General features: G+C 56.3%; 1 protein-coding gene across 1 annotated transcript; it reads left to right on the top strand.

The window, feature by feature from the left end:
* The first annotated feature begins 4,973 nt into the window (after positions 1-4,973).
* FAM43A (family with sequence similarity 43 member A) lies at positions 4,974-6,933 on the top strand. The gene has a single exon (XM_061452818.1). The coding sequence runs from the start codon at positions 5,096-5,098 to the stop codon at positions 6,182-6,184; it is 1,089 nt and encodes a 362-aa protein (XP_061308802.1). The 5' UTR covers positions 4,974-5,095; the 3' UTR covers positions 6,185-6,933.
* Positions 6,934-11,210: the final 4,277 nt, after the last annotated feature.

Genomic DNA, 11,210 nt, shown 5'->3' on the forward strand with positions numbered 1-11,210 from the left:
TGATGACGCTGCCCTCCAGGGAGGGGGAATTTTGGAAATGTAAGCAAATGAGAGATGCTTTGAACAATTTGACGCCTGTCTCAAGTAGTTACTTGCAGTTCTCAAGTAATCTGCTAGATGGCATAATGCTATAACAATAACAATGATAACAACCATAATGATAACTATACACGGGTTGATTTTAATTGATCCAAACTCCAGAAATGATTTGTTAAATAATTTAAGCAGGCCTTTACATATCGCACTGCACACGTATGTACCACTTCCTTTTTGTTGAGCTTTTATTCAAACACTGACAAAGTGCTGTTCTCCACAAGCTTGGAATTTCTCTTCTTTCTGGCAAAGGATGCATGGGCCTGCAAATGACAGCATGTGCATGTGAGGAGAAAAAAGGTCATATTTTCTGCGTGGCAAGTTTAAGGAGCATCTTCCAGAATAAAGAGAGGAGGAGAGAGCAAGACCTTCTCTGCAGTAAGTTTGAGTGAAGAGCTGAGCTGCTAATGATTTTCTTTTGAAACAAGTAGCTTCTTGCCGAGCTGAAAAGCCTACTGCTGGCTGATGGGGAGGCAGCCCAGGAGAAGCACAGGGCTTTGGAAAAGGCTTCTTGTGGGACACACAGGCTCTGCTGCCTGCTGCAATGCCATTCTTGTCCCAGGCACTGCTCCCATTGGTAGAGGACAGACTGTTCTGTGGTCTCTGCTCAGTGCTGGGGCTGCTCCCTGCAGACAAGGTGTAGCGTTCCCCTAGGCGTGGCATGTCCCCTGCTCAGGATGTAGGCAGAGATGCACAGTCCCCCATCCATCAGGCTCCATTCATCAGTGCTAAGTCAGCTTTACAGCTGGCGATGGTGAATCAGTCCCTGACACAGCTGAGGCGTGTGGGCTGCACAAAGAGCAGCGCAGCCCCTGGAACTGCTCTGTGACAGCCAGCAGCCCCATCCCACCGCTGCTTCCTAAGGATGGGCTAGCAAAGGGAGAGCAAAGGCAGCCTGGTTGCTCTGCTGGTAGGTTTGGACTGTGTGGGGAAGTCAGATGTGGGAGCAGATGTTTGCAGAATTACATGTCAAGCATTGCTATCTGCCACTGCTGCAAATCACTGCCCTGCTCACTGACACATCAGTCATGGCTTGGTGGGCCACAGTCCTGCCTGGGGTCGGGCAGCCCTTACAGCATGGTATGGTTGAATGCTGAGCTTCACACAGGTCTGATCTAGCAGGCAGCATGTGATGAATTGGCTAGAAAATACCCATAACAAATGATGTAACACCAGGAAAGGCAATGATCCTACTCTACAGGCTTCAGCTTCTGGTCTCAATCTGGCACACAGGACTGATACTTTGGCAGGGCAGCTTAGGTACTGCACCAGGTGCCTGAGATTTACTGAGCATGTCATGGCTAAACAGAGCATGTAATTATTCCAGGCAATAATGATGATTTCCAGAATATGAAGAGATTAAGGGGAAAAGAGCACTTGTTGCTAATACTGTTTGTTCACTTTGTGTATTTGTCTCCAGCACTGACCAGAGCAGCAAGGGGCAGAGGAGGATGAAGCAGGGCAGGGGCAGCGGTTCTGCCAAGAGCCAAGTGCAGCAGTCACTGCACTGCCGCATGGGGCTGTGGGGAGAGATGGTATCTGAAAGACTTTCCCACACCTTGCACAAGCCCTCCCAGTGCATGCATGCAGGCAGGTGATGCTCAAGAGCTGCTGGGGTATTGCATAAAGAGAGCAGGCTGCTGGACTCCCCCAGGCTACAGGGCCATGCAGATAACCCCCCGGTATAAATGTCCTACATAGCATGGGTGCTGCTGGCCTTGCAGGTAAGGAGTGAGCCTCGTGCTCACTAGGAACCAGGCAGCATGCCCTGGCTCCCCTCTTACTGTGCCTCAGTCTCTCCTCCTGATAGTGAAACACAGACATCCAATGTCACGGGAATAGCGCTACGCTTAGGGCAGGTGCCCCAAGCTTCCTGCTGCTGGACTTCATCCAAACATTGTGGCACAACCCCTCAGCCAGCGTGGGGCGAGGAGGAGTCAGCATTTTGTTTGGGAATTGCCGTCACAGGCCACCATGACTTGCAATGTACTCTTCTGCTGCTGAAGCATGCATCGATCCTCCATGCTCAGGACTGAAGCAGCCACTGCACAGCAGGAAATAGATGGTCCTGAAGATAACTGGGCCCATTAATGAAGCAAGGAAGGCTGCAATGGTCTGGCACACCAACTGGTGAGCAATCATGGCAAGGAACTGAGCTGTGACAGTTTCCATCCTCGAGCAGGGCTGTAACGCTAAGACACCTTCCCTGCTGCTGCACTTTCAAGCTGGCCCAGAGGCAGCTACGCCAAGGATGCTGCTGCTCCCAAACCAACACATGAAGCCCCCAGTGGGTCTCTAAGGGGCTGATAAGGGAACCTCTGCCCCAAGAAGGCAAAGCAGAACTGGGGAGGTGGTGAGGAGGGCAAGGGGGTCAGGGTTCCTCCTCAGCTTACACACCACTGGGGCTTGTAGAAAGGTGTGCCCAAGTGCTGTTGGAGAGACACAGGGATTGGCAGCCTGTGCAAACCACACTGTGAAAATTGAAGGTCTTCATTTCTGAACCCAGGTCACTTCCATCAGGACAGCAGAGTTCAGCACGGCTCTGCAAGCCGTGGCGGTAATGACTCTGTGGGAGTCATTACCACAAGTGTCCATGCACCAGCCCCCCCAGCACTAACCTCCCTCTGGAGGCAGGGCTGCAGGGAGGCCTGGCGGGATCCTCCCTTGCTCCATCCCGCCCAGAGCACATCCCTGCCTGTGGAGCCACCAGCCCCGGACCCAGGAAGGGCTCCTCTGCCCACAGCCGGAAGGAGGAAAAAAAAGCAATTCCTGCTCGCACAGAGAGGCTGCCGGGCCCATGCATTTCAGGGCAGCAGCCAGGGATGGTCTCGGCCTTGCGGCTCGCAGGCACTGTTCAGGGAGGTGGCAGAGCTGAGCACGGGCATGAACTGCGGGCTCTCACCACACTGGTTCAGCAGGACAGGCCGAGGGGAGAAGGCAGCTCTGGGGGCACTGCAGGAGTGCCACGCCTCATGTGAGTTTCACGTCACCATAACCCGCTGGATTTATTCTCTGTGCACAGCAGAGTTTTCACCTTGCAAGACAAAGGAGACAAAGGAAAAGCACTTCAGATGCTTCTGGAGGTGAAGTGAATAAACGGTACAAACCATCTCCTGGTATTCAGGAGGATGGTCCTGCAGGCTGTCAGGAGCTGCCTGCAACGGACTGCAGCATGGCACACATTCCTTCCTGCCCTCCACACTAGCAGTGCCGCAGGGTCTCCGGATGGGTGCCCTGCCCCCAGCCCATGTCAGGCCAGGCAGGGCTGAACTCAGGGACCCCAGCTGGGGCGGTTGCTGCTGGGCACCACCAGCTGGGGTGGACTTCAGCCCCTCACCGGCCCCTCTGGACTCCTGTGGAGTCCCATGGGACTGTGCTCCAGAGGCCAAGCAGGCATCTCAGTGGGTGCTAGGCTTTACACCAAGGGGCCAAGGCAGCTTCCTCCGCCATGCAACAACTCCTGTGCATTGACTACTGTGTGCCCAGCCCACGCAGCAGTTTTCCCATAGGAAAATCAGAGCATCAACACACTCACTTCTCAGGGCCAGCCACAGCCTTCCTAACACTGCAAAAGTGCTGCACTGCTGAAGGCAGGAAATGCAGTGTGTTGCAGATCCACACCCACCACCCGCCTCTGGAAACCGTGGATTCGGCCAGGCGTCCCGTGGTACCGGCTGTGGCCGAGCAGCCTCAGGGGATGGCGCTGATGACGCTGCCCTCCAGGGAGGGGGAATTTTGGAAATGTAAGCAAATGAGAGATGCTTTGAACAATTTGACGCCTGTCTCAAGTAGTTACTTGCAGTTCTCAAGTAATCTGCTAGATGGCATAATGCTATAACAATAACAATGATAACAACCATAATGATAACTATACACGGGTTGATTTTAATTGATCCAAACTCCAGAAATGATTTGTTAAATAATTTAAGCAGGCCTTTACATATCGCACTGCACACGTATGTACCACTTCCTTTTTGTTGAGCTTTTATTCAAACACTGACAAAGTGCTGTTCTCCACAAGCTTGGAATTTCTCTTCTTTCTGGCAAAGGACATGATACATAAGAAGCTCTAGCAATGACACAGAGATCAACTTTCTCATTATGTCTGTGCCTGTACTCGAACAACCCCAGCAAGAAATTGCAAGACAGCTTCTTGTTATGCTGCTGCTGCGTGTAAATAAAGAGCAAAGCATTACTCATGCATAATAGCTTTTAAATGCTGCAGGCTCTTCAGCTCTCAGAGCCGTACTAACCAAATCAAAGGGAAAATTATGTTGCAAGAGTGGGGCTCCTGCACTGCACGCCCTGGCCCGGAAAGCTGCCGGGGTTCGGGTTCTCCCGGAGTGTGAGGCCCCACAGTGGCTTTGAGATTTTTATCATTCTGGGAGGTTTTGAGCTGCCGGTTCCAGCACACACACACCCCCTCCCCCCGGGCCCCGCAGCTCTTTTCATTCTTCCGGCCTCGGGAGCCTGGCCATGGGTACGGCTCCCGTAGGGACGGAGCCGAACAGCAGGCGCGGGGATCGCGCTGACCGCGGGCAAGGACACCGCGGGCAAGGACCCCGCGGGGCCCTCCTCTCAGTCCGGAGCGCAGGTGCCAGAGCTCCCGCTGGGGGCCGCGCTCCGCGGGCCGGTGCGAGAGGGAATACGAGGGGGCCGGGTTGGCACCGCCCCGTGCCCGCCCCCAGCCCGCCCCACTGCACGCCGGGGCCGGGGCCGGGGCGCCGCGGCGGGCGGCGCAGACCGGCGGTGGCGGGCGGGCGGCGAGCAGCGCGCCGCCGGCTCGGCGGGCCGCGGGCAGCGGGCGCTCCGCCCTCGGTGCGCGGGGCCTCCCCTCTCCGCGCCCGCGGAGCGCCTGCGCCCCCCTATATCTACGACCGCGGCGGCCCGCAGCCCGCAAGGATGTGAGGCGGGCGAGTAGCCCAGCCGCCGCCGTCGCCGTGGCATGCCCCCCCGCGCCCGGAGCCGTCGTCGCGGCGCCTAGCCGCGGCTCCGCGGGGCGATGCTGCCCTGGAAGCGGAGCAAGGTGGAGCTGGTGGCGGGCGAGGCGCGGCGGCAGAGCAAGCCCAAGGGGTACGCGGTGAGCGTGCACTACTCGGCGCTCACCTCGCTGGCCCGCGCCTGCCCCGAGAGCGCTCTGCACCGTGTGGGCAGCATGTTCCGCTCCAAGCGGCGGAAATTCCGCGTGACCAGCGAGGATCCCACGTACACTGTGCTCTACCTGGGCAACGCCACCACCATCCAGTCCAAGGGTGAGGGCTGCACCGACCTGGCCGTCTGCAAAATCTGGAGCAAGAGCGAAGCGGGCCGGCAGGGCACCAAGATGAAGCTGACCATCAGCGCGCAGGGCATCCGCATGGCCCACGCCGAGGACAAGGGGCTGCGCCGGCCAGGCCACCTCTACCTGCTGCACCGGGTCACCTATTGCGTGGCCGACCCGCGCCTGCCGCGCGTCTTCGCCTGGATCTACCGCCACGAGCTGAAGCACAAGGCGGTGATGCTACGGTGCCACGCCGTGCTGGTCTCTAAGCCCGAGAAGGCGAAGGCCATGGCCCTGCTGCTCTACCAGACCTCGGCCACAGCGCTGGCCGAGTTTCGCCGGTTGAAGAAGCGGGACGACGCGCGGCACCAGCAGCAGCAGCTGGTGGGCGAGCAGAGCATCCCGCTGGTGCCGCTGCGCAAGCTGCTCAACGGGCAGTGCTGCTACAAGCCGCCGGTGGAGCGGAGCCGCAGCGCGCCCAAGCTGGGCTCCATCACGGAGGACCTGCTGGGCGAGGAGCAGGAGGAGCGGGCCATGCACTGCGACTGCGAGGACATCCTGGAGGCGCTGGGCGAGCCCGAGGGCGAGCTGCTGCGCGCCGGTGCCGGCCGCGGAGAGGGCCAGGAGCTGGGCCAGCTCCTCCGCGACCTGGGCGAGCTCAGCCTGGGGAACGACCTGCGCTCGCTGCGCGCCGACCTCCGCGTCCGCCGGCTGCTCTCTGGCGAAAGCACGGGCAGCGAGTCCTCCCTGGAGAGCAACGGCCCGGACGGCGCCGCCCCACCCTGCAACGGCGCCGAGCAGCCGCCCCCCGGCGACCCCGAGACCGGATGAGCGCACGGCCGCGCCGGGGGTCCGCGGGCCATTCCGGGAGTGCGCGGCGCCGCCGGGGCGCATCGGGTTCCCTCCGGTCCTTCCGGGAGTGCACGGCCCCGCCGGGAAGCACTGGGCCCCCTCCGGCAGTGCACGGCCCCGACTGGCGCGCTGGGTCCCCTCCGGGCCCCGCCGAGATAGCCTGGCACCGCCTCGGGCGCTGACGGTCCCTCCGGGCTCCCTGCGGCGCCCCCGCGTCCCGCCGCATCCCGGACAGCGACACCGGAGCCGGGCCCCAGCCCGCCGTGGCCCGAGGAGGGGAGGCTGCCGCGGGCTGTTTACCTCCGGCTCAGCCCTTGAAGATCTGCCAAATTCCTGGAATAGCTTTCCCGGGGGAGGGCGGCGGGAGGGAGGTGTTGCACCTTGTTTACAGTCAGAAATCTCACATCCGAGAGGGCCCCCCGCCGTTTTCTCCATTAAAGTCACTCCATTGTGCTGTTGTGTCCGAGAGGTTTGCACTGTTGTGAAGGTTTTGTTTTTTTAATTATTGTTGTTTCTAAGTTAGACCTTTTTTGGGGCCCCAGTCCTGTCCCCGGTCTCAGTGCTCTAGATCTTTTGCTGTGCAAAAGAAGACTCTACTTGTGGCTGTTCACCTGTACATAGGGAAATGTATGCAAATACATTTTGTTATTTTTAAGAACACCACCATTGCGATCTCCTCTGTTTGCACATACATGAAGAAAATAAAGATGACAGTAATTTAAAAGAAACTGGGGTCACTGTGGTGATCTGGCCTCTGTGTGCATTCCTGTAAGGAAATGCGGGGGGGTGGAGGGAGGGAAGGAGGAAGATCCCGTGGGATGTGTTGTAGCTGCAGGAGTTCACTGCACAGAAAGGCCCTTGAAAACACTGATCACGATTCCTGAGCCAAGTGGAAATCTTACCCTGGGGAAACAGCACCGGGGACTTAAGGTTTCATGAGACACAGGGATGAGGTTTTTTCTTTCTGAAGCCTTTGATGACAGGGGCAGGAACGTGTGAGAAGCCTCGTGTCGGGGGCTCTGGCTGGATTGTAGGCTCAGCTTGAGCAGCCCTCACGGAGTTTGCATTTGTTCCCTGCTGCTGGAGCTGGTCTCTCCCAGCTCGCAGTGCCAGCCTGAGACAATTTCATAACCTCACCCAGGGTAAGCAGTGAAGTTGATTAGCCACGGGACTGCCGCGGTATTTTTAGCTGTAAATCTGTTTGTAAGTGGCAGGCTCCCGGGGCAGTAGGGATGTTCCGGTTTCATTTGTTCCTGAGTAGAGGTATCAATTAAAGGGTAATTAATCAGGCATTTCTGATGTCTAAATGTTTTCCACTGTGCTGCAATGGGGTGAGTTGCAGGAATGTCAATGAAAAGCCCAACCAGCTGTCAGGGCCAGGCCACACTCCTTGTGCAAGGAGCCAGCTTCCAAACTTGTAAATACCCCATTAAAACAGATTGCAAAATCTGCCACCACACCAGGGAGAAGCTTCTACCATTGCCTCAGCATGAGTCAGCCCGAGGAGGGTGGCACGCCGGGGTGGTTTGCACGGGAAGGGGTAATGGTGAGAGGGGGACTCCCCATCCAAACAGGCACCTTCCTGCCCAGGTCACGCTCGGCATGGGCAGCAGGATGCAGCAGGTGGCTGTGGCCACTGCTGGATTTGTCACTGTTGAGACATGCCTCGCAAAAGTGCATCTTGCTGCTCCTTCTCAGGCAAAGCTCCTTTTGCCTTTTCTGGGGAGAGAAGGGGCAGGTAATGAGAGGAAAATGAAACACCAGAGAGGCCTTATCCTGCAGTGCTTTCCCCAGGGTGGGAGCTGCAAGGCTGACTTGCTTACAGGGGGGACCCTGGGGATCACAAGTGCCCTAGGTCTATGCCCAGAGTGCTCTGCCACTGCCTGCTGTCTCCTGGGGCGGAGCGAGCAGGTAGTACTTGGAGCAGGGCATGCCAGGGGAATTCACAGGCTGGCTTGAGCTAACCTCAGTTGCTGAATGACCGGGAAGTGTTTGCTGTACATCCTCCATGTGTGCTTTAAAGGTGGTTAATGGCATTAGCTCAGTCAATTCCTTTCCTCTGTTCAGAAGAGCCATCGTGTCTGCAGCAGTAAAGAGAGGTTTTTGTTGCATTCGGGAGCTGCATTTCCTGAGCAGCACCAGAAGCAGCCAGGGCCTAAAGCGGTCCTGCTTGAAGCCATTAGGAGGGTTACTATGTATTTTCCTTAGACTCCTGTACAGATCATTAGCTGTAAATGTAGGGTCCAAATCCTTTTGTGGCTGAGATATTTTGGTAGTAGAGCCACTGGAAAAAAAAACCACATACAGATACCTGCAGTGGTAGTGCCAGGTTATTATGTGTGCTTAACTGCCATGGCCCCTCTGTAGCAAGATGCATGGGCCTGCAAATGACAGCATGTGCATGTGAGGAGAAAAAAGGTCATATTTTCTGCGTGGCAAGTTTAAGGAGCATCTTCCAGAATAAAGAGAGGAGGAGAGAGCAAGACCTTCTCTGCAGTAAGTTTGAGTGAAGAGCTGAGCTGCTAATGATTTTCTTTTGAAACAAGTAGCTTCTTGCCGAGCTGAAAAGCCTACTGCTGGCTGATGGGGAGGCAGCCCAGGAGAAGCACAGGGCTTTGGAAAAGGCTTCTTGTGGGACACACAGGCTCTGCTGCCTGCTGCAATGCCATTCTTGTCCCAGGCACTGCTCCCATTGGTAGAGGACAGACTGTTCTGTGGTCTCTGCTCAGTGCTGGGGCTGCTCCCTGCAGACAAGGTGTAGCGTTCCCCTAGGCGTGGCATGTCCCCTGCTCAGGATGTAGGCAGAGATGCACAGTCCCCCATCCATCAGGCTCCATTCATCAGTGCTAAGTCAGCTTTACAGCTGGCGATGGTGAATCAGTCCCTGACACAGCTGAGGCGTGTGGGCTGCACAAAGAGCAGCGCAGCCCCTGGAACTGCTCTGTGACAGCCAGCAGCCCCATCCCACCGCTGCTTCCTAAGGATGGGCTAGCAAAGGGAGAGCAAAGGCAGCCTGGTTGCTCTGCTGGTAGGTTTGGACTGTGTGGGGAAGTTAGATGTGGGAGCAGATGTTTGCAGAATTACATGTCAAGCATTGCTATCTGCCACTGCTGCAAATCACTGCCCTGCTCACTGACACATCAGTCATGGCTTGGTGGGCCACAGTCCTGCCTGGGGTCGGGCAGCCCTTACAGCATGGTATGGTTGAATGCTGAGCTTCACACAGGTCTGATCTAGCAGGCAGCATGTGATGAATTGGCTAGAAAATACCCATAACAAATGATGTAACACCAGGAAAGGCAATGATCCTACTCTACAGGCTTCAGCTTCTGGTCTCAATCTGGCACACAGGACTGATACTTTGGCAGGGCAGCTTAGGTACTGCACCAGGTGCCTGAGATTTACTGAGCATGTCATGGCTAAACAGAGCATGTAATTATTCCAGGCAATAATGATGATTTCCAGAATATGAAGAGATTAAGGGGAAAAGAGCACTTGTTGCTAATACTGTTTGTTCACTTTGTGTATTTGCTGGTGTACTACAGACTTGCTCTTGGACATAGGTAATGAGGCGAGGGGGGGCGGCACACACAAATGTGGAAGTGTTTGCAAGATCCCACGTGCAGCTTCTTGTTTTGATCTTAGCATGCCCTTCTCCTGTCCTCACATATTCCTCAGCCACAACAGGAAAAAATATCATTGACAACCAGAAAAATTAGCCAGTCATCAAGTGGAATGAGCCAGGACACGGAGTGACTTTTAGCCCAGACTGCAGGACTGATTTAGATCCAGAATTATTTGCAGTTCAGTTTGGAGACATGCCCTGCATGGGGCACATCCAGTTTGCTGGGCCAGGGGCAATGCTGCAGGAACTGCTGAGGGCTGCTTTGGGCTTCCAGGTGTGAGGTCTGGTCACATGTCACCAGGTCAGTGGTGAAACCCTCTTGTTTTTGAGGTCTACAGGCAATAATACCCAGTACTGACTTATGGCTCCAGCCCCTAGGGTGGTTCCAAGTCACCTTCAGCACATACGCTGCAACTCATGCAGGAAGGCGTCAGGACTTCCTCCTTGGCGGTGTGTTGGGGAAGAGCACCTGACCTGTCCCACTGCTGTTAGTCATCCCTAAGACACCACAACTGCCCCATTTCCTAGTTCTTGGTCATCACACCATATCCCCCACTACTTAGTGGGGAAACACCATAAATTTCAGCCTGCAAATTAGGCACAGGGCAGGCCTCCTTCCTACCTTCAAACCACCCAAGGGGGTGTGGGTGACAGCACTGCACAGACCCTGGTTTTCTTGGGCAAAGGTAACCAGGATCCCATTGGTGACCTGTGGTTCTGCAAGCGATGCGCAGTGCCGGCCAGCTGTGCCTCACCTCCCACTTCTGGAGCTGGGAGGAAAATATCCCTGTATTTCCAAGGCCAGAAGCAGCCCCAGCTCCTGCAGAGCTCATGTGCCGTGAAGGCGGCTCCCCCTCCTCACCCCAGCCGCTGGTAGCAGCAGGGGCTGTTTTCCCCAGCAGCTGGAGAGAGATGATGTGCAGGGACAGGAATGCTAGGGCAGCCAGGCAGCCAGGGCAGGGCATGGACAGCATGGGGTCCCGGAGGCCAAGCCAGGTCAGTTCATCTGCACCGCTCAAGAGAGCTCAAAGAGCTCCATGGATGAGCTGACCTGGCCTGGCCTCTGGGGTTATGCTTCTCTCATAGCTCCATCACCCACCTCAGGCCAGGTGACACCTCTAGCTTGCTGGCTAGTGGCTAACAGGGGGCTGCGTCTTTGTTCATGCCCTGCAGGGTGCTTGCTGGGGGGGTGGGGTAGGTGGAATTTGCTGCTGCTACGGCCCAGTGTGAAATCAAAGCTACGCATTCAAAGAACCATGACATTCCCCTTTGCCAGTGGGGGCTCTGCCTGGCAGGAGAGCTACAAAAACACATGGAGAAACAGTTATATAATGAAGGACATGGGCCCAGTCCTGCCCTCAGCTCAACACTGCAGCTCTG

Source organism: Pezoporus flaviventris, unplaced genomic scaffold, assembly GCF_033815535.1.
Source record: "Pezoporus flaviventris isolate CSIRO_AGI_PZ_B2104156 unplaced genomic scaffold, CSIRO_AGI_Pfla_v1 ptg000013l, whole genome shotgun sequence".
NCBI lineage: Eukaryota > Metazoa > Chordata > Aves > Psittaciformes > Psittacidae > Pezoporus > Pezoporus flaviventris.

Bases quoted from the DNA above. Each gene is read 5' to 3' on its own strand.
- FAM43A (XM_061452818.1), top strand. From the start codon at position 5,096: ATGCTGCCCTGGAAGCGGAGCAAGGTGGAGCTGGTGGCGGGCGAGGCG.